The sequence below is a fragment of the Sturnus vulgaris genome, chromosome 6, assembly GCF_052056855.1.
Source record: "Sturnus vulgaris isolate bStuVul1 chromosome 6, bStuVul1.hap1, whole genome shotgun sequence".
Lineage (NCBI taxonomy): Eukaryota > Metazoa > Chordata > Aves > Passeriformes > Sturnidae > Sturnus > Sturnus vulgaris.
The window spans coordinates 27,728,364-27,752,412 of NC_142248.1; the positions used below are offsets into that span (position 1 = coordinate 27,728,364).

Consider the following 24,049-nt stretch of genomic DNA (forward strand, 5'->3'; position numbering starts at 1 on the left):
AAAAAATATGAGCTTTTCTCTCAGCTACAAAGAATATGAGGTGCAGGGAAGTAGGAAAAGGACTTGTTTGTTACAGAGAAATTACTTCGTTAGAATACGTGTTGAAAATGATGCATGGAGAAATGCATCCTTTTCTTTCTACTCCTTCCCCTTTCTTTTGAATTTTGTTTAAGGAAAATGGGATTTTATAGCTTTATGTAGTAAAGCAGTTTCAGAAGTGGAAAGAAAATTCTGACTGTCTCAAAAGGGAGGATAATTGCTATCTTGAGTCATTCATAGGCTATGAAACAGCCAAGATTCAAAATGTTAAAAGTCTTAGGAAGCACAGGAAATGGCATCTGCACGTGCCAGTTCTAATTTATTGGGTTGTAAATGTAAAAGAAGACAATGAGGAAAGGAGAACTACCAATCTTTCTTCAGTATTAGCTGTGATATTAGAACTTTTTAAGAACAGGTAAAGATGGTAAGTACACACTTCTTAAATAACCATCTTTTGAGCAATGAGGTTGATGATTTGGTGTTTTGCTGTTCCTGTTGTCCTATGTAATATAAATATTTAACCTTCAGAAGCAGGGGATTCAGGAGCTGCTGCCTGTGCTCCAACCTTTGTCCTCTACTTTTCCATTCTGAAAGAGAAAACTTAGAATCAAAATATAACACACCAAAAATCTATGTGACTTTTTTATAAACTGACTCAATTAAAAGGATCAAACCAAACAAACAAAATAAGCAAAAATCCCAAACAAAATTTTAAAAAAGCAACCCTGTGCCTACACGGAAGAGCATCAGTTGTTACTGTTTTTCTTTCACTGCTCTTCAGTCTTCAGAAAGTGTATTTAAATCTTTAGACAGTCAGCCTTAGTAGGTGTATGACTTTTTTTTGCCGTGTGGACTATGATTTGACCACCAATAACAAGATCATTTTGACCTAGGTTAAATAATAAGTGGTACACTTAGTTTTTTTGATTGCTCTGATGACTGATTAAGACTATATGAGTCTAAAGCCTGCTTGCCTGTTGATGTAAGTTTTTTTAAGGATGTGTTGAAATCCATGAGCAGGTGACAGCTTGTGAGGGGGCAAGGTGTTACTGTCACTTATATCCAGTGTCGAGTTCAGTTCTTTGGATAAATAGAAATTTTTGTCTGATAGAGTTGTCAGTCCTTTATGGTTTTCTGGCAATAAGTCCACTTTGGACAAAAAACCAAACAAACAAAATATGTGCTTGACGGAGGTACTGAAAGTCAAATAGATTTTTTTTACTTAAATGGATTCTATTCATTTCTCAAACAAGACAAAATCTCTCTAAAATTATTGTAAATGCCAAGAGATGGGTTAAAGAATGTGATGTTTTTTGTTTTTTTATTACCTGCAAATTTTTGATTTTGTGTGTGCATGAATGAAATGCCTTTCTTCTCTTTGTATTTGGTTTTGTTATCTGTTGGTTGCGTTAATGTAGTCATTGTCCCTCTGTGCCCTTGTTGCTTGTTTTGATTATGTGTGCTGGCTGTGATAAGTATACTACTTGCTTTTATTTATTCAAAGTGATGTTACCCTGGTTCAACTGCTTTTACACTAACCTGTTATTTATTGTCTTTGCTTTTTTTTTTTTTGCTAACAAAGTTGAGTTGACCAAAGCTGACCTGCAAGGTAGAGAGAGAAGGTTGTGGGTTGTGGTTATTCTTCTCCATTACTTGTTTCAATGAAATATGCTTTTATGTAACATTTAGTGCCTTTTACTGGATGCAATTACACCTCTAAGACAGGAACAGAATGGCAAACCCCAGAATCTCTGAAGAGGGATTCTGGGTTGAAGAAGAACATGGCAAACAACAGAGCTGCTTCTGTTGACCTGGAGGCTTTGACTGTATCAATCTCTGAATAGCCATAGAAGTACCGTTGATTTCCTGGAAAGCCTAATAATCAGGCAAATAGCTGCTGTGCATCAAAACCTAGAAGGCCCTCAGAGCTTTAAAAACCAAAAAACTGAGTTAGTTTCTTTAGTACTTATCTTAAGGAGGGAGACCAGGAGGTAAAAACTGGGGGTTTTTTTTGTTTTTGTTTTAATTTAGATTTTGAAAAAAAACCTCACAAAAATAATAGGAGTTATTTGAGAAAGGCAGTAGGTTGAGTAGCATTTGTGAGAATAAAAAGGAAATCTGGTATTCTCAAAACCCCTGTTTTTGCCTGGGACATAAGTAAGGAAATGTGACTATTAGAAATTAATATGCCTTTGATACTAGTATAAACACAGAGATGTTTTCCATGGCATTGAAAGTGAATCCTTTTAAATATGATAATGAAAGTGTACTTCCCAATTCATCTGTAAAGACTGCAATATAAAGTACAAATTAATTTATTCTGGAATGTATGAAAGTTTAAAAATTGCTCCTCCCTTTTAATGGAAAAGGAGACAATGGTCTCAGGTAAAAGGGGAAGTCAGAGGCATTGAACAGTGTGTCTCTGTTTAGCAGTCCTAAAGCCACAGATGGCATCTGTATTGGGATCATCTTAGTCACATTGAAATTTTATGTCTAAGACACTTTACATCTAAGGTTCTGTTGTGAGGCAAAACATAGAATGTTCCTGTTTCACCCTCTGAGATAGAGACTTCCTGACATTTTACATATCTCTGGAATTAAGGTTTTATAGCTTTAATCACATGATTCATAAACTATTTTTCTATTCTTTGTGTCTACTGTGAAGACTTGGTGATATTGCCGACCTCATCTAATGTAATACACACCATTTTCAAATTAAAATATTCTTGTTCTGTATTCCAGGTATAGGCAGGTAGCCATTACCTTTCCTTCAGGACATCATCTGTGTTTTTAGTTAGAGTTTGGTGTTCTATGGCTCAGTAGAAAAGCATAAAAATAAATTTGGAGGAATAAGGATGTTTTAATAGGTAAACAGTTTATCACTGTAGTAGTTGTTGACAGAACATATTAAGAGATACCCTCTCACCCAACAGGTAATGATACTGACAGTCTGAGATAATTTTAGCAATTGGATCCATAGGAGACATTGAATCTGAAATATTTGACAGCCTTGAGGTAGACAGAAGTTAATGTGATGTGTTTTGCTTTATGGATGTGGAGCATCTGACTGCAGCTATGTTTTGTTGGCATCTCTGACCTCTTCCCAACTGTAAAAAGTTGAAATACTGTGTCTTACAGAGGTGAATAATATAGAGAGGTGCTGCCCCTGGGGGATTTCTGAAGTTTATGTAAATGAAAGGGGTAAAACATGAGTTTTGAAAAAATAGGAAATATATGTGGACTGGGACAGATGTGATGAGAAAAAAGTGTCCTGGAAGTACACTGGAGAATGAATAACTTTAGGATTGATGTTTTGTGCCATCCATTCAAATTGTGGCAATGATTTTGGGACTTATATTAGACATCAGCAAGTATTGTGTCTCTCTTGCCACAGCCACTGTTTTCTGCGGTCAATTATGTGTCCATCAGAATTCAGAATGCATGTTCAGGAATTCCTGAGCTTGATTTTTGATGTTTATTGAAGTGAATGCATCATGAACAAGAAGTTCTGGAATAAAGTGATCTATTGTTTTGATTTTTCCAGAGTCCTCAGAACCAAATGCATATTACAGCTGTGAAGATTACTCCATCTCAAGCTCAATTTTTTGCAGAGGTCTTAACCCTGTAGGAATATTTGCCCTTCAGATAGAGACATCTGATTACATTGAAGCCTAAGGGGAAGCATTTAGCTTGAATGCATAAAGTGTATTATTGGCTTTTCAGGAAACCAACCTTTGCTAAATAGATTAGGCTATTTCAAGATAGGCCATGACTCCTCATACTTAAGAGCTGGACTTGATCCTTGTGGGTCTGTTCCAAATCAGACTATTCTGTGATTCTTTTATATTGCTATGATTTGCAGTGAGGATGTTTTTCCAATGTGCTCTGTTTTTTCTTGTTCATGTGCAGCCCTTTCAATTTTCCTTTATGCTTTTAGTTTCTGTGTCTGAATGTTTGAATGCTGTTTACTTCCTCTGCTTTATTTGCATCTCCCTGTCCTTTGTTGCATTCTGTGTGCAGGCATACTCCCTTTTATGCAGGTCACTTTTTGTTCTATGGTTGGGATTTTTATTCTTTTGGCCTTTTTTTGTTCTTCCCTCACCAACATATGTATAAGCATGTTGCTCATTACCTTTTAGGCTACTAAGAAATGGAGAGTGGAAGGGTGGCAAGAGAGAGGAAGATGGGTATATGCCAGCTTTCTTTAAGGGGAAGGAAATCCCACCACTTTGCAGATCCATTTCTATGGATTGCCATTGCTGCTTGATTCCCTTCTTCTGTAACCTTGAGATAGATGTGCTTTCTGTGGGAGAAAGCACATTTGTGCATATTTGTTATTTTAACTAGTCACAGTGCTTGAAGTTTTCAGACCAGCCATTTATTTGGAACAAAAAGACTCAGCACTATGACTTTTATCAGGTGGATGAAGTATTCAGGCTCTGTTGAGGCACTGAAAAAGATGGCTGCATTTTTCAGAGGACAGAAGAATGCTGGCTTTTGAGTTATTTCTGACAATGAGTAACTTTAAATATGGAACCTGACAGATGCCTAACCTTATTTAGGTGATGAAAGGGATGATGAGTTCTTAACAAAGTATGAAACTGAGAGCTTGACGAGTTGGCCTTGCAATCCTTGAAAATCTGTTTGGTTTTTGGTTCTGGTTTGCTATATTAGTCTTTGATATTACTGCTTTCTGCTATCTGTGACTCAAAATACAGGACCTAACTTTCTGAATCATGCACTGAACCCTGACTATAATTTGGTTTCTTGCATTTGTGCAAAGTAAATGCTGATGTACCACCAACATGTATTTGGCAGTTACACTATATGTGGTATGGTCCATCCCATAAAGTGATGGTTCCATGACATTCAGACTTAATTTTGCTCGCTTTTTACTCAGAAAAAAAGAGTCTTGTTTTCTAAATTATTATAACATTGGAAAACTATTGGGCATAACTTTGTTTCCTACTTAACCTGCAGGAACAGGTTTATTTTCTCCCAGGTGCATATTGTTTCCAAGCCATGATGCCTCTCTGAGCTGAACTGCTACTGCAGATTCAATTTAAAAAGGCTGACTATGTCTGGTTATGAAAGAGGAATTCTGAGAGAAGTAGAGTGTAGATTTATCAAAGGTGTAAATTGATTGTAATGTCTGACTTGTAGTGGTAGAGATATTGCAGTGCTGGATAGCATTTGTAATTTAGGAACTAAAGGACTAAAGAATCATCTTATTCTGCAAAGGCTGTAAAGATGTCTTGTGTACATTACTTTCCTATTGCTTGCTAACATCTCTGAAGATACAAGGGGAAAATATGAGAGCATTTAGGGAGATGAAGAATGAAAATGGAACCATATTGTCCTTGAACTTCCCCTGTTGCTGATATTCTTCTGATATTCTTCTTTTGAATATATTGTCTCTATTGAGACAATAATGTTAACACAAATGGTTGATTCCCTTCAAAAAGAGTGAAGTTTTGATATGTGCTGGAAGGCGTTATGTGCAAGACCAATAAAGGTTTGCTTATCTTAATATTTATTGCTAGTTGTGATCAAAGCATGAAGCAGTTGTGTTATAATCGTGCAGCTGCTGTATAAACTGATTCCACGTGTAACTTGGAAGAACAATAAACACAATACTGTCTTTTCTTTCTCAAGTTCCTTTTCTTGCAAAGAGCTTTCAAATGATACAGAAGGAATGACTTGTCTTGCCAGTGAAACATGGAAGTTTCAGCAGCATGCAGCAGTTGCTAATTTGTTTTTTTTAATTTCAAGGCAAAGAGAAATATACCATACAACTGATATTGTAAGAAAGAGGGTAAATGAAGCAGTTGATCTAAGTAGAATACAGACATGAGATCAGGCTATTATACTCTTCGAAGGTGATTTTCTTCAAATACTTAGTAGAAAAACTAATAAACAAACAATACATCTGGATAGGTAGCTGAAGAAAAGTGTAGTACTAGTCTCCTTCCCAGGGAGGGAGAACCAACAAATCTCAGATCCTGCAAGTCCTAGGATACTGAGCTGTTCCAGTAAAAATTAGAGCTGCAGACATAAAGATAAAAAGGATATTGTTGAAGAATCTTGATCTGCCGTTTCATGTTCCAAAGGAAATTCCTCTCTTGGTAGGCTTAGCCTGGACAGGAAGTGACACAGCAAGTCGTGCTTCTGTTAGCAGGATTGCTTTTCTGCACTGGGGACTTTTCCACTTTTACTTGACATCTACTGCCCACTTACTCCTCTTTCTACTGTGCATGTGGCACAAAGAAGGCAATACACCAAGCTCAGCTACAAACAGAAAATAAAATCAGAGGTATCTCAGGTTATTATGTGAAGACTAGTTCTGAAACTTTGCTTTTAAATACTTTGTCTGTTCTTACTGTTGCCAGAGGAATGAGATTAAAAATAGATCCGAGTCCTGATGGCGCTGGTAATTTAGAAACAATTCTACTGCTTTATATATAAGTTGTTTGTCATCTTCTTTCCTTGTTCGTTAGCACTAAAGGGCATGTGCGTGGTAACACAATCTTCATGTTTTATAATCCTTCCTGTGCTTCTGTCACTTTGCTCCCTAATCCAAAATCCTAATTCCCTGTGACATTCCTATTAGTTGCTCTGAAGAATATTCTGTTGCCACAGAGGATTATGACATCAGGCAATGACTTAGCAGCAGGAGTAGATGAACTGTCTGAGACAAAGATCCTTTTATGATTCCAATGGCCCATAGTACAAAGAAGTGAGGCCAAGTACCCAGCATCTATGCTGTGCTGTCACGACTGACTAAAGATGGCAGATCAGGCTTCAAGCTTCCTTTTGGTATTTTCAGGCTTTCAAAATTCCACCTTATTGTGTTCTTTCTTTTTCTTCTCTCTCTTCCCCCCCCCCCCCCCCCCCCCCCCCCATAATACAGGCCTTGAATTCAAGTACTTTGGCTCTCTGGGCTCTATCATATGATGACCTCAAGCCATACATACTGGGCCTTGTGCAGTCTTATTCCTTGGATAAAGTCCTTTCTCTTGCAGCTTCTAGACAAAGGATATGCCCATTGTCAAGTCCAGTCAGTTACTGATTAAAGTATTCTCAGAATAATGTAGGAAATGTGAAGAAACGGTGTTGAAAATGCTGTTCTGCTCTGCTTCTCTGTAATGATCTGTATAGTTGATGCTGTAGCAAGTTTGCACAGAGTCACAGGTGCTTTCTGGTTTAATTTTTAAAATATAGATATATTGCTTGTTTATACATCTAGGAGTATTGGCATTCATGTCTGAGGTTAGAAGTTAGGTAGTGGGATAGTAATGTGCAGGAGAGGTATTAGTTCCTCATTCCTTATCCTCAGACATTCTAGACATTTTAGGCAAAATGACATCTAATATTCTATTTCAGATTGTTAAATGTCATCCCTTCTTTTGCTTGGCCAGAGTAAGTGTGAAGCAAGTATCAGACCATAACCTGATGCACATGTAGATATATTTATATCCATGATTTTTACAAGAGTAAAGGCAGGAGGGAGGCCTGTATGGCCTGTGTGCCTGCGGCCCACGCTGGAAAGTCTGTCAGCTCTGTTCTAATCTAGAGTGATCTGTTAATTTCACACTGTGCCACTGAGACCACTGGGATTCATATGGCTGCAAATGAGAGCCAGGTGGGTGGGAAGAAGAGGCGGAGGGAAGGAGAAAAGTGTTGAAAAATGCTGCTCAACTTTCCTTCAGCATGGCAACAAGGGGTTTTCTTGCTGTGGCTGCTGCTGTCACTTCTTTTCAATAGGTAAACTTTCCTTCAGGGATTTTCTTGTCATCTTCTATTAACCACGCTTATGCTCCTACCTAGAGGTTTTGGGGTTTGTTTGTTTTTTTGGTTTCTTAACAGTGTAGTACATTCTGGAAGAAGCTCAGATTTTTGTTAAAATTCAGTCTAACTCTGCTTACCCAGTCACATGTTCATTCTCATTGCAGAAGAGATGTAAAGAAATGCAGATAGCTGAAAAACAACTGGAATTCATCCATTCTCTTCTTTCAGTGGGAAAAGACGATCTGGTGGGGACTCTGGTGCAGAAAATTTGCAGCAAAGCTTTAAGGGTCCTTTCCTGTCTTGGTCTTTGAATTATTGGGAGGATCATGGCCTGACATGAGACTTCCATTTAGATGTGGGTTCTATGAGGGCTTGTAAATATGGAAGTGCCCAGGTGTGCAGTCTCAATACGAAAGATGCTGAATGATGGAATTTAGTGAAATCACTATGGATGGTGTCTGATGGAGGTTGAAAGGTTTCATTTTATGTTAAAATATTTTAAAATGCTGTATCCACTTTTCTCTGTCCTATCTAATCTATAAAATAAAGATGGTGGTGTTGATGTGATGAAGAAATAAGGAAAAGGATTGAGTCTTGTGGAGTTGCTCTTGCTTGCAAAGACTATGAAAAAAGATGCTTGGATGGGTTGAACGGTTGTTTCTTTGTCCTTACAGTATTCTCCTAGACTGGAAGTGGGTAATGAGCTGATCTCAGGCAGCCTAGCCAGTTGATCCTTTATTATCTGCTTTATTTATTTTGTTTCTTCTTTTCCAGCACATACGGGATATAGCATAGTACATATGTCAAATGTATATGTACATTTTATTTAAAATCCTGCACAACAGGAGCAGCATACTTTTGTCTAGAATGCTGAATATAAAATACTTTCCCAGGAAGTAACTTGTACACTCATGTTCTTGTAATCTATGACTTGCAGCTTCACGCTTGCTCTCAGAGGATTCAGAATCCAGCTACCTTGTTGTGGATGACATAGTAGCTGTTATTCAGGGTCTCTCTGATCTGATGATTACTTTTTTGCTTATTGCTGAGATTTTGTTTTTGCAAGGCTTATCTGAGTAGGATAGCAACTGTTAGCTGCAAATCACAGAACAGTGAAATGCTTTTCTGTTAGTAGTGGCTGCTTCCTTCTCTGCTTTCGCCAAAGGCATGGAAAGCAGTCCAAAAGTAGAAGTGTTGTGGATAAATGTCATGCCCTTCTGAGGACTGCATTAGCGTGTTTCCAGAGGAACCTGTGTAATAGGTCAGAGTGTTTGGATTTTTGTTTGGCTGACTTTTATTAACCTATGAAGCCAAGTTGTAGCCAGCTGAGGCTTTAAAACTTTAGTTTGAATCTACATTATCAGGGCTCTTTGGGTATGATGAGGCATTGTTCATGGGCCTATTAATTAGCTTTCATTTCTATAAGGACATCTAACTTCTAGGGAAGCACAACAACCTGGCCATGTTTGTTGGCCTAGTGTCACCCCCTATTTTACTGCACGCTTCTTTGAGCAAGTTGGGAACATATGAGTTGGGCCTGCCTAAGAGGGAATATGTTGCTGTTCTCTTTTCCTTGCTCTGTCTTACAGTTTGCTGTTTTGTTTGAGGTGTACAATTGTCTTTGTGCTCAGATTTTTACCTGAGTTTCTTGCACATCCAGGAACGGAACAGTTTGTTTAGTGCTTTCTCTCTTCTGCATGAGGATCCTGATGGCAATGATAGTGATTAATTTAAGCTTTTGTGGGCCTGACCAAAGTGATTCTCTCACTTTATTTTACTCTCTTCTTTTCATCTTTTCTCCAGGACCGAGCACTACCTGCCAGGAAGATTCCTGTGCGAATCAGGGCATCTGTAACCAGCAATGGGAAGGCTTCACCTGTGATTGCTCCATGACTTCATATTCTGGGAACCAGTGTAATGATCGTAAGTAGACTTTTCAGTGCATTGGTGACCCATGAGTTCTGATATATGGAAGCATAGAGAACACATGATTCACTCTTCTTTCAATTGCAATACAACTTTCCCAGTATCAAATCCAAACTTTGTTTCTTGGAAATTTCTTTAAGGCCTTCTGTGGGTTATTTTATTTTCTCCTTAAAATGAAAATATGCAATTCAGCATGTATTGGTTTTGTTTGGCTGCTTTTTTCTGGGCTTTTTTTCCCCCTCTTCTTTTTGAAAGCTAACTTCACCAGTCCAGTAGTGGTAATCAATGTTAATGGAATTCCTGGTTTAGAGAAAACAAGAATGACTTGCAGATATTGTATGTAATATTTTCGTAGGTAAAAAATGTCTAGGTTTTGTGTACTGAGTTATACTTTGAGATTTTAAGTCAAACCTTAGTGAAAAATACATGGAATGCTTGTAAAATGAGTAGTGTTCTAGATAGTCTTCTACTGAAATACTAGCTGTATACTGAAATGGTGGAGAGTGTTTGTGAGAATGTTCACTTAAAACCAGTGATCAGTTAAATATGCAGCAGAACCATTGTGCTTCTTGGTGTATTGGTTTGCTTAATCTCAAAACATTGGATGCTCTTGGCCAGTTACTACTAGGATCTCTGATAAAATAATTGAACAAACCCCTTAAGTCTGCCTTTAGGGGGCAGATAATCAACTTTTTGACATTCTCTCTGCTCATTATGATTTACCCTTTGCTCCTGCCTGGAGGGAGCATCACTTCAGCTCTACTGTCTGCCTGCTTCTCGTATTTGAGGTGACGTCTCCTTCTCCCCTGCTTGCTCCAAGGCAGGGAACAAAGGAATACATCATGAGGGCTGTAGTAAGCATAACAGTAGGCTTCAATAATTTGGTTCACCTACTGTATAAATTTTAAATCCAGAAAAAACTGCTTTTCATTAAGGTATTTGTAGTAGATGTAATTAGAGTTGCCAGCAAAGTCCATGCAATACTGGTACCACAGCACTGTCATATCTGCAACCCTTCCCCTAAAAGTCTGGGATGTGACTGAATTGATGGCACATATGACAAGCTGTGTAGCAATCCGTTTCTGCTGAAGGCCAAAATGCCTGCTTTTCTGAGTCATTCATAATATGTAATGTGGGTCTCCCATTTCTTCCAGCATATTTATCTCAGACAGATATTGGAAAGGCCTATCAGCATTCATACTTTGACAGGGGCTGTATAAACAAGGTACTACTGACACAGATTTATAGGCTTCAACGCTATGTCTGGTTTTGGGTTGCTTTGGAATTCAGAATGTTTCCTTTTTGGAATTCAGAATGTTTCCTTTGAGTTCAGAAGAAACATTTCATGTTGGAGTCACAAGATCTGGTGCCAATTTTCTGCGTTTTTGTTTTGGTTTGCTTTTATCAATTGGACACCCACTTTCCCACTCTCAAACTACTTGTTCAGTCAATCAGTTCAGACTTGCTAAGCTTAGCATACAAACGTGTGAAAGAAACACTACTTTGAATTCTGTTGGGTTGCATTTAAATACATATCCAGGAAATCTCTTATATTATTGATACTGTGGGGTTTGTTTCTAATGTGTTTAGCTTCACAACTCCAGAATGTTGCAGTGCCCTTGTTAAGCTGTTGCTAATTGCTTAGAACAGGCCCTGAAGCATCAGGAAGAGCCAGATTCTTTTGTCTGTAATTGGGGATTTCTCGCTGCTTTTTAGAGCTGGCAGCTGGAAATAATGCAGAGAAGGGAGCTTGAAATGAGTGGTGGTGGTGTGGGCAGGGTAGGAACCAGCCTCCAGTTATCAGGCCTGGCTGGTAATTTACAAATGCACGCAGAAGGAGGTGGGTTTCAAAATGACATGGAAAGGTAAGTCACGTGGACTCCTGGAACATGACAAGACTTCATCCTGAACCGTGAAAAAGTGCGTATAATGTTTTTTGTGTGTTTTATTTGTTTGTTTGACTTTGTCTTGTATCATGACATTGGAAATAGACTTCTACTCCTGACTTCCTGATACAATTAGGACACATTGTGGGTGTGTAGTTGAGAAAGCTTAAGTCCTTTTCTTTCTTACCTTTTAGGTAAGGTTGCTAATCTAAGTACAGGCATCTATCAATTGGAGCAAATACTCTAGACTGGATTTAAGTGCAAGTAATTGCAGGAGGATATACCTTCTGTGTAACCTGAGGCCTTTTATTTAGAAATGCATCTGGCTCTTTGGTTTTTTTGGCCACAGCCATCCATTCTATTAATTTTAGTAGATGGCTATTTCTACCTTATGAGCAATTGGTGGTCTCCCACTGGTGTAAATGTGGAGTATTGAAGTAAATAGAACATGTTGAGTTTTACACAATGAAAATTGTAGCAAAAGGCTGACTTACTGTACATATTTTGCCTTTCTATTGCTGTTAATCAAGTCAAGTGTCCACAATGGAAATTTGCATTTTCATGTGTTTGATGAATATATCTGTGCCTCTGAGACAAATAAATGGAAAGCAAGTTGTTCTCTTCAGTTATTCTTGATGATCTCCTAGATTATCCCAAATTAAGTATTGGTAGGTGTGATTTATGTTTGGGTTTTTTTTATTATTTGATGGAGCAAACTTTGCAAAGATATTCAGTCTTATCAATGCTGAGTGAAGCTTGGTGTGCCAGTATGTTTTTCCTTTTTAATTTTTGTCCCAGGACTAGGCCATTAAGCTTCCTAATTCAGATGCAACTGGCTTGGAACTGCTGTTTCTGAAGGGTGAAGAGGAAGCACCCATAATTCCCCTTCACCCTTCAGAGGTGACAGAGATTCATTTTCTAAACCTATAGACATGTTTATCCATTCATCAGTATTGCATAGTAAGACAAGGATTTAAATTCCTAGTGGAAATTTAATTTTAATTTTAGGTTTTTGTCTGTAGCTCTGTTTTAGATGTTATTTACTTTGTAGGAATCAAGATTCTTCAGAATAATAAATTAATGGGAGCTGTGGGGGCATAAATTCAGTTTTAGTATGCTTCATTCTGACTTGAACAACTGTATCAACTAAAAAAAAAAACAGACCCAGGAATAACCCACAGACATCCCCTCTCCTCAAATTCATTTGAGAAGGTCCATTGTACAAAAGTGAATTTGAAGGTTTGCCCTTCACACTGGCCAGTACTAACACCTGAACTTAAAGGTAGAAATAGAAGCAATAATGCTATTCTGATAGGATATACTGATTCTATTCTTTGTGCCATTTAGAATACATTCTCAAATTTTTGAAGTTGTTCCGTCTTCAATCTTTATAGATGTTTTTATAATTTCAGCATCACATTAAAAAAATGTGAGCTTTCAACCTATTTTAAGAACTTACATACTACTCTAAGATGTAGGAAGTCAGTGTTAGTTTACTGCAGTTAATATTAGAAATATTAAACAACTCTGGCATGCCAAGCTGTTGCTTAGACTGTTCAAATGTGCAACTTTAAGCATGTAAGGTAGAAGAAGTAAAGTTTACCCACGGTGTTAGTGAAGTGTCTTGCATCTGGGGTGAACTCTATCGTGTTAATGTTAACCATGATATGAGATGAAAATATGGTAGTTAAGCATTTCAACCTACCTGAAAAGTAACCTGTTTTTAAACTGTTGTCTATGAACGACCTACCAGATTCTTTAATTAATTCACATTCTTGTCTATCTGATCAAACAGTAAAATTTTCTGCACAAGAGAATGCATAGGAAGAAGCATTGCCAATCTAGCTAATGAAATTGGTATTTCCATGTCAAACTAAATCATAGAAAATGCAGGTTTTTACTCAGTGCTCCCTGTAGATGAGTAACACTGAGGGTCTAGCTTTCCAAGAGCAATTGCCAGGGTAACACAAGTATGTATTAGTGGAGGTATTTGCCTGTGAAAAATCAATGATTTGCAGCAATGACTTGTGCAAGCAAGTATAAAGCACCTTTTCAAACAGGTTTTATGTTGTTGATGTAACTGTTAAATCCATCTGCTGTCTATTGATTGGCTTTTTAGAGGGGTTATTTATTTATTTATGTATAAACTTTGGGTGGCAATAACCTGGTTTAAAACACCTGGTTTAAAAACAACTTTTCCATTTGTTTGGTAAAGAGAAAAGGCAGTCCAAGCTTTTTGTCCTCTTGTGTTGGTATATTCATATGCCTCCAGCTTTTCAAGGATCCTGCTGATAAATAACCTTCCAATGAGGCTGCTTGACTGAGTGATGCCTGTTTTTTGTCTGGGAGAGAATTAATATACAGGGCTATTGGGGCTTTTTTTGTGCAATAAGTTATATTTTTTCCCAATCCCTTTCCACGTGATGCATTACCTATATGCTTTTACTGTCTTTATGTGAATCACGTTTGGAGTAGGGAAGGATTAGAGGGAAAGAGTAATGGTGACTTTGTTCCATTGTTCATTTATTTAGCACCATCACAAGAAGAGCTTTTGATAACTTCAGTTGTATAATCATAGTGAGTGAGACTTGCTAGCCATATTTTTTTTACTTGACATAAAAGGAAGGATATCAAAATTAGCAAAAAATGTTTAAAACCACTACTTTAGAGTAAAGCATAGAATATTTTTGATTGATTAAGGAACACTGAAGCTGGCCTTAGCCCCATATGTGTGAGATACCAAGGTTGTCAGAGCAGGCCCATACCTCTTCATTGATGCCCTACTTTTTTGCACAAAGTGAAAAAGTGAAAAGTTTTTTTGCAGTGCGTGAATGAGTATGAAAGTGTATTGATACTTCTGGAGCAAAGTCTGTAAACTAGGTTGCAGTGGCAGTACTGGTGTCCCTCACACCTGCTTAAACAGCATAGCAGAATAGTAATTAGAAGAGACTACTAGCAGGGCAAATGGCTAAATGAGTAACCCTTCCTTTATGATGATGACTTTATTCTGATGTGCTCATGAGCCATTTGCACCCCAAATTTACTTTTTGAGTCACTGAGCAGTTACAGCTTGTGCTCTCTGTTGCAGGATTCAGACCCTCAGTTGGGAGATGAACCCTATTCTGTCTCAGTATTTTGTGTTTTTCACCATCTGGGCAAATTTTTGTCCAGAATTCATGACCTCCTTTAATGTCAATGCCAACAAAGTCAGCTTGATTTACTTAACAGAAACTCTCTTCATTGTTCATATTTAATTATCACCCATTTGTTTCTAATGTGCCCAGCTTACTCACTCACTGAGTCAGGGAGCAAGAGGTTGCTAGTGTGTAGAAAATAAATCTGCAGAGACTTCATTAGTCATGCATGGCTAAACCAGTCAGCTGTTTAAATATCAGCATGCTTGGGGATTTGCCTTTGATACTACAGAGACATCCATCCTACATGAAGCAAGAGTCACCTCTGATTTATCTTAAGTGAATCATACTTCATTACAACAGGTCAGACACTGCCTACTTCTTAGTTCTCTCCTCATGCTTTGTTCTTACTTACTTAGTGGTCTTTCACATATTTTAATTAGTGTTTTCTGGATGACGGCTCATTTTGAGTTCCTAACTTGAGCCTTTGGTGTCTTCTGACAGTGAATGACCTTATCCTCTAAGAATAGGGATAAGGAAGAAGGGAAAAGCAACTGTATACTTTAGTACATGATGTAAATTGTACCACTGTGATTTGGGTTATGAACTCTGCTTTCATCCTTAGCACTGTTTACTTTCATTTGCCCTGCAGGTCCAAGAAGTGTAATATCATTAGGGCAAGGATCTGGTACTACTTCTTATTAAAGCACCATGCACTTTTCTAATGCTTAGTAATAGCCCACTACATAATTGCCTTAGCTCTTCAGTGATTTAAGAATGCTCATTTTTTTTCAGTGTACTGAAAGGCATTTCCTCTCCCTTGAGTAACAGCTGTTAAACATCAGCTCAGATTGCAGATCAAGAGCTTGTTTGCCCCATGTTCCCTTTGGGAGTCATCTGGAATGGGCAGTGCTGTCAACATTAGAGGGAGAAATTTGTCTGTCCCTCTTTTGGGGGAGAAAGAGGGAATTTGAGTGACAGGTGCTTTTTGAAATTGCTGCTTCTGCACCTTTCAGCTTCTCAAGGTGCCCTGACGTGAAAGTGTTTCCTTTTTTTAATAGTGAAAGCTAGCCAACTTTATCCTTTTGTGATCTCCAAAATGCAGCTAGATCTCTAGTGAGTAATTTAATTACGATTGCTTCAACAGCTTGGCAGAAGAAGCATTTAGAATGAGAGCTGTAATCAGTCATTGATATCTGTGCACACCTGGCTGCTGTCAGCACATAAGGTATGGTCCAGCCGTGCTACAGACTTCAATAGCACGGAAGGAAAGAGACTTTTCAGGTGGGAGTGATTACAGCCTCTGTTATCAACCTTTGAGCAGTTCAAGCAGTTAATTCTCTTCCTGGCACTGCTCACCAGCTATGCCATTTTCATAAGCGTGTTGCAGAAGGCTCTTACCATAATTTTTTTCCTTGTGATCTCTGCTCCCTTTGACAGTATTTTTCTTTAACTTGATACTCTTTGGTAGTCATGGCAATAATTTTCACTTCATCTTAAAAGTAGCTGAGCGAGTAGCTACTGTGTCCTGTGTATTTTGCCCCATGATAGATTTGGCCTCAGAAACTGTTCCTTCAGTAATAGCACACCCAGGGTGTAATCACTGAAAAGACACTGATGTAAGTTGGCAGCAGAAACAGAAATGTTGTACAGCAGAGTAAGAGTCTGTTCTGTCACCCCAAGCTCCATTTGTCGATGATGATCTGTAAGCACATCTTTCGACTGAATGTAAGATAATAAATTAAGTGTTCTAAATTGTCAAGTGCAACAAGGATTTGATTTATTTTAAATTTTGCATTTTCTTTGTAATATCCTGCACATGTTCATATTTGTTTTAAGAAACAGTAAATGTAAAAACTCAGAAAAATACCACAAGTCTTCAACCACCAATTTTACTCTTTACACCTTGAGCTTGAGGACTTTTATTTTAAATTGATTTTTTTTTCCCCACACAATGCTGTGAAACTTCTATCCTCAATTGTATTGTCCAAATACTTTTGATAATCTCACACCTACTATGGGTTTCATCAGCATGAGGTATTTTGAGTGCCATATGGCATGCAGCTAGTACCTGTTCTTTTGCAGAGAAGGGAAAAAAACAAAACCTTGCAAAATATGTTTGGTCTTTTAGCTGTTGCAATTGATCTGCAACAGGATACCCAGTCACTAGTCCAGGTGAACACACAGCTGGCTTTGATCATTCCCTCCAATCCCCTACAAGTCTGTTGTAAATCACACTGTGGATTATGAAAATATGTTTTCCGTGTTGGGTTTGCTGTCCTGGGTAGAAGCTCTGATTTGCAATAATCCTTAATCTGTTTATTGTTCCACGTGGGTTTTGTGTGCCCTCCCATCTTTGCAGCACTCAGCTGAGTTATATATGTGTGCTTTTAATTGATCTAAATCTGATGTGTTATAAGTGGGGTGTAATGGTGTAAGGAGATGGGATGGGTTCACTGGGTGCTTTCCCAGACAGCACAGAGCTGTTTGCTATAGCACACACTATATTGCCTCCTTATTCCTATTGGCTCCTCGAGGTGATTGATGCTTATTTCCCAGGCTGTCTACATTGAGAACAGTTTGCAAAGAGGAGCCTACATTATTGGATGAGAACAAATGGATGAGGATTGAAGTCAATATTTTTCATTTTACAGACTAGACTTTATTTGCAGTAACATTTATAAATACAAAGTAATTATTTTAATTCAATGAGGTAACTTCTGATTTATTCCAATAGTTGCAGATCAAAATCTGGTATGGCATTCTCACAGTCCACATATCAAATGTGCCTAATTTTTGTTTTTAAGATTTATATATATTGTGTTTATATACCTTAGACTAAAAGCTGCCTTTAAGATTACAGTCATTAGGTGGGCAAATCTATGTCATAAAATATTTACAGTGTGGGTAGCTGAGAGAATGCCAACATGCGGAGAAATTCAGGCAGTACTAGAACTTTTAAACTTTTTTCTTCTTGCTGATTTTTGAGCCTGCAAGTCTGGGGCTACCTAAGGAATGAAGCTGGGGTCAGTAAGGATCAAGAGACAGCTCTTCTACGCTTAGTCGTTGTTTTGCAATGGAAATTGTTAACAGAAAAACAAAGGCAGGAGGAGTCAGAAGTCCTGAAGGAGATTCTTTGTTCACTATCCGAGCTGCCTAATATACTGATTATTTCCTGCCATTGACAGAAGGCTACTCTTGATCTCCAGTGGAGTTTAGCTGCATATAGGGACATAGCTTTATTATGTTACAATCTTGTTACCCAGGAGCTGGTATAATAATCTCAGCTGTAGAACATTGGAGATTAGATGAAAAGCCTTAATTACAGTTATCTTAATAATGATCCCTGAGGGGCAGATTGAAATTGGCTGCTTGGGTACCTGTGAAACAAGCTTTGCACAGGGGAGCACATTTTGGTGGATTTAATTTAACTTTGTGGAGGTGTTTCATTGTGTACTGACATCTGAGGCCTTGGCAAATGCTGGGAGAGGAGTATGGGACTTCAGTTACCTTTTACTGTCCTTAGAGATTTTGGGATACAAAATAACTTTTCTGATTGTGGGAGGAATCAGACTTTTCAGTAAAAAACTCTAAGAATAATCATATAACTTGAATTCTATTGGGATGTAAGTGTTAACTGGAACCCCAGTTAGCTAACAGCTGTCTGCTGTTAGATGAAAAAGCTTTCAAATCTGTGAACGTTAGTTCATTTCAAACTCTTGGGCGCAAACAGAGCTGGTGAAAATTTTTCTTGGGTGCATACAGAGCTGGTGAAAATTTTTCTTGGGTGGTAGTTTAATCAATGAAAACTGCGCACTTAGGGCAAGCAATTTGCATATTTCAGTGAAAGATTTAGAATACCTTTGAACTGAAAAAAATTAAGGAATAAAAAAGCCGGGTGTGGTTGATTTCATAATTTTCAAAACAAAGCTCAGGATTCATTGACTGCATCATAAGGATGAATTTATTGTGAAAGTTAGCAGAAGTCACTTAAAAACCTGAGAAAAAAAAGACAATTAACATTGGTTTAAAAGCATTGACTTAAGTTAGTTCATCCTCCTCTGCCTAGGTTTATTATTTAGTAAGCTACTGGCTGTGACTTCCTGAGGCTCTTCACAGACCTCTGTGTTGAAGACAAGCAGCATGGTCTTGTGGTGGCCTCCCTAGTCTAGGATATATCTTTCAGTATAGTGCCAGCACAGTGCTTGAGACTGTGGTCTTGAGCAGGATGGGGAAAGATATTTGAAAATTACTCCATTCCTAAGAAAGCAGAGTTTGATCTTTGTAGCTTTTGTTCAGATGTCTCTAGCCTTATTGCGAGAGTAGTTGTGCTCACGTCTATTGAGTAACTGTCTCAGATAACATAAATGACCTCTAGACCAGAGTGTCTTGACTAGACTCTGACTTCAATAATGTAACAGCCAAATATAAGCATATTTTTCTTCCAAAGAGACTCCAATATTTATTTTGAAGGAAGTGTGGTTGGGGCTCTATTCTTCCTTTGTCTCTGGTCTGAAACCTATTTGCAATGCTTGACCACAGCAAAACTTGTGTCAGGTTTTCTTGCTTCCCATAACCATCTGTCATATTTATTTTCTTTCTTTTTTTTTTCTTTTTTTTCTTTTTCAGATTGTAGTAAATGACCTTCTGTCTGTTACATTTCTGCCCTCTGATCTCAGGCAAATGATGAAGATAGATAGCAATATCACAAGCCATCCATCATACAATTTGTAGGTCCCACAGAAACATCTGTGTCTTTAGCAGTTCATCTGTCACAGATAGTTTCATAGTTCAACACCACAAAATGCTGAAGAGAGGGCTAATAGTGGTATTTCTTTTTATTACTGAAGACTTCAGCCATCAGGAGTCTTTCACTTGGATATGCAGACTGTCACAAAAAGTGACTGTGCACCAGGGTTTACATTATGGATCTAAGCCAACTGCATGTTACAGCAGGCAGCACTATTGCTGACATCAGCAAAGACTCATTTTCCTGCTTTGCTGTTGTAACACTGGGTTGGTTGTGTTACCAGTGCAGAATGAACTGAGCAGACCTGGCTCTGTGTAAATGAGCTGAAGTTCTCAGGAGCAGTTACTGTGAATCTGACTGCGAGCAAACAGTTGTAGGCACTCCTGCTGTGTGATATGGGACAAGAGAAAATCTGTTCAAGTGACTGTACATGTATGTGAGAGGCAGAGATGCCAGTATCTATCTTGAGGTCAATGGGCATAATATTTGACAGAAACATGTAAAGTTAATCAGTAGGGCATAATTTTGATGTCTTGTAACTGTAGTATCAGCTGTGCAGAGTATGCGTGAGTTGCCATGCATAGATATCTGAAATACCTGTGTGAAATATTGCTGAGCTGTGCACATTTGTGTAGTATATTGAGCGAGGCAGGGCACCATGTTAATCCTACATGCCACATGATGCTGAAGCATATAGTGCTGCAACATGGAGATTATCCTGTGAATTCATCTTGTTATAGTTACTTGAATGCTGGAAACTGAGATCAGACAGAATTATCTATGCTTCATATTGTTAAACACAAATCATAGGAGTTTAGTTTTTGTACTATCAGAAAAAAAAAAAAGAACCAAAACCCCCAAACAAGCAAAACAAAAAACCCCAAAACCTAAACCACCAACCTGTTCTCTTTTTTTCCTCTCGATTTCTTTGCACTTGTTACCAGTGGCATTTGTCCCATTTGGAAGAGGTTAGAGGCTTAAATCCCTTACCTCATCATGCTGAAATAGCGATGCTTCCTATGGACACTTGAAACATAAATTTGTGCTTTGTTTTAAGGAAAGTGTCCTCACAGACATCCACACTTGGCTGTGGAATTGCTACTGGTGGCACATATGCATGGAATATTGATAGTTCAAGTAATTTAAACTTAACTTAGGCATACCAGGAAACATATTTAGCCCAAATATCACATTTGAGAGACCTGTGGTAAAATAATTATGGGAGCTATTTGAAATGCATAGACAATATACGTAGTATTTTCTGGTTTTAGACAACTTTCATCCAAGATGAACTAAGAATAAACTTTGAAGTATTTGCTAAAGTGGAGCTGAGTATAACACAATAATTGAGATAGAGCTGAAAGCAAGACCAACCACATCCCTCCTGCACAGAGACCCCTGTATTTGCCTACCTCCTTTAGAAGTCAGGACAATTAAATGCTTACCTGTCATAAGGTAGAAATTGATCAGGTCTTCATGCTTTCAGTAGTGCTTGAAAGTATTTATTTATTGCCAGTAAGATGTGAACCAGCTGGATAACTTAAGCTGTCCCTTCTCAGATACTCTGTAAGCATACCTCCATATTAGGGAGTAAATACTGGAAAGGGTACAATAGCTGCTTTTCTGAATTTACTTCTTTTTTCTAAATGGAAAAGGGCTTTTTTCTTTTCCATTACTAAATAGAGAGAAGTATAGCTTGTTATTCCTGGCAAATTTAGTGTTTGTCGACTTGTTTTCTTTGCCTACCTTAAGTACACGGGATTCAGACTTGTAAGAAAAGGGTGCTCACAGCTGTGTTAGGCCTGCTGGCAAATAAAATTGAGTACAGATGGTTGTCTGCCCACACTCTATTTATGAAGAGGCCTGCAGTGTTTATGTTAACGGTGATGAGTTTGAGGGATAAAAATAGGGAGTTGTTTGTTGTTCATTTGTTCTTTATAGATCTGCAGTGAACTTTTTTTATAAAGCACAAATTCGACAGAGAGATTTGTTAACCTTCTAGAAGAGCAGCCTGTCAAAAAGCCAAGCTGCAGACGTCTCGAGTGCTGGAATCATTCCTTGCTTTTTATATTTCTTCCATTCACTCCACGAGATGGTGCTGTGTACCCACAGACCCCAAGCATCCTTTGCTTGAGTTTTCCCAGGTCGTTGGTGGATATTTGGGTTATGAAAACTTGAAATGAAGTTAGAAATAATCTCTATCTTCCAGCTGTCTTTTTCTCCTCTCCAAATTAATCTCAAAAAGAGGTTTTCCAAAATCACCTAAGGCTTTGTATAGTCCTCTACAGATTATGTCTTCCTTGATATTTATTGAGTCCTGCAGCTTTACCATGACTTGAGGGTTTAGAAAACCTTCCAGAGGCTGCTCCCAGATGCCATAGTTTCAGAGCAAACATACTAAATAGCAAATAGAAAAACTGAGATTGTATGTTCTTGTCTGTCACTGCTCCTTGTGGATAGCTTGCTGAGTCAGGAAGATGTCTGCATTTGCTGGGGTCTGCTTAGTTCCACATTTATTTATTTATTTTAGCTGTGTGCAAAATGTTCCAGAGCTTCAGCCCTGGAAACTTAAATTATATGATCTTGTCACTTAAAATAACTAGCAGTTCTGCTCTTCGCACTCTCCTACCGTATGCTTTTCTATTTATGGTTTTGGGAGTTATTTTGTGTTTTATTTCTTCTGCTTTCAGTTAGATTTGGAGTAGAGCACTACTGAGGGTAGTGTCTTTGCAAGGAGGAAACTTTGGAAGCTTGGCTCTGAAATGGCTGAAGTCCACTGATCTTCTGCCACAAGGTGGAAAGAGACTTTTATGGGGGGAAAAGTCACTTTTCACAAAGTCGCCAGGGTGTTAGCCTTTCTTGGGTTGCTAAAGTGAGTTTTGTGCCAGTGTGGAAAGTAAAAGAAGCAACTTACTAGTTATTTTTGAAGTCATGGATAGAGAACTTCCCTTTGTTATACAGAACATAGTATTTCTTTACAGAAGTAGGTATTTGAGGTGAAAGGCTTCTCCATCCATTTTGTGTCCCTGGAGTCTGCCATTTTAGCTTCCTGATTATCACTCATCTCTTTGTGTGTTGTAGATGTATGCCCATTGTCTTCACAGCTCTGCCTCTCATTTCCTCATGCTTCCATAAAGAACAGTCTGACCTCACTTGTCCTCCCACTTTTATTCTTAGCAGTTTTCAAAATCTTGAACTTGCGCTTTCCTGGTTTTATGCTGACTGAAAGTGGATTCGTGATTTTTAGTATCTAGTCTCAGATCCCCATAGGTGGTGTGCACGTGATTAGTAGAGAAGAGGTACAAAATCTTTATGTGCCTAAATGAGGCTGAGACCCTTCCCTCTTTTTAACTCCTTATAACTGGTCCTGGTTAATGTGGAACAACTGCAACTCTGGGGCAAGTCAGTAAGAGTTTTCCAGTTCAAATACCTAAATGAATTTCAGCAGGACTCCTAATGCACATCTTAGAATTTTCACAGTTTTTACTTTTCACTCAGCTTGGGAACTTTAGGACCTAACTACATTGATTACAGGTAAGGGTTGTTTCTTACTCCCTTAGCTCAGGACACATTTTGGATATAAGCAGCATTTTTTGCCAGCAGCCATTAATCCCCAAGAGCTATGGCATGGAAATTCCATGTCATGCATGTTCTCCAGGGCAAGAGAAGCTTCTTATCTGGATACCTGTAGCAACTTTTTCAAGATGCTAGTAAATGTTCCAATGCTCAAAGCTCATCTCTGATTTCTCATTCTAATTTTAATTCTCAGGTACAACTTCAGAAATGCTTCCGTGTATTATCAGATATATACCAGAGGGATTTTTAACTTCAGAAATGGTGTTTCTCATCACTTCTCAGTCAGTGTCCTGTCTCTGCCACCATGAAAATTTACCAAACAATAAAAGCTAGGCTTCACTGATAGGTTTTTGACTCTAAGTCCTCCCCAGATCTTTGTCTGGTGTTGTCTTATCTTGATGTAGTAGTTATGGCTTCAAGGCTTAGGGGATTGAGAAATGTGATTGAAACTTTATAAATAATACCGTGAGGGTATTTTCTGCATACAATGTGATGCTTGCTTTGTCCTCCTCAAAAGTATGCATGTTAGCAAATAACTGAACTCTTAATTAAGTGATTTGTGTTTACTACACGGATTATACTGAGCTTTGGAGGGCAGACAAGGTCACAATGCACCAGTGAGAGCATTTTGTATGAGAATGCAAAGACATGGGTGAGGCAGACTAGCTCAAAGCAAAGCATGTTCTGTGTGGGAAATAGCTGATGCTACTCTCATTAGTTTGATAAGTACAGCTTTTGCCCTAACTCACCTTGTCATTGCTGTTATAATGCAGACTTCTGACTTCTGTGTTCGTGTCTTCTTTCTGACTTGAGATTTGCTGTTTGAGTGGAGGAAATGGTTCTCCAACTTTTCCATGTGTTTTTTTGTGAAGCAACCCAGGACTTATGCAGAGCAGCAGCTGTGAATCGACAGAGCTTGCAGTAAAACAGCAGGAGGACACATCAGAGCA

The 24,049-nt window shown here is 38.2% G+C and overlaps 1 protein-coding gene across 16 annotated transcripts in view; it reads left to right on the forward strand.

The window, feature by feature from the left end:
* NRXN3 (neurexin 3) overlaps positions 1 to 24,049 on the forward strand; it is a 945,575-nt gene that overhangs the window by 422,145 nt on the left and 499,381 nt on the right. For all 16 annotated transcript variants that reach the window (XR_015804647.1, XR_015804648.1, XM_088167427.1 and 13 more), the window contains one exon: positions 9,631 to 9,750. Coding sequence is in view for 14 of the 16 variants with exons in the window: in XM_088167427.1 (XP_088023553.1) it covers positions 9,631 to 9,750 (120 nt within the window). In the remaining 2 variants the exon portion in view is untranslated. The remainder of the gene's footprint in view (positions 1 to 9,630; positions 9,751 to 24,049) is intronic.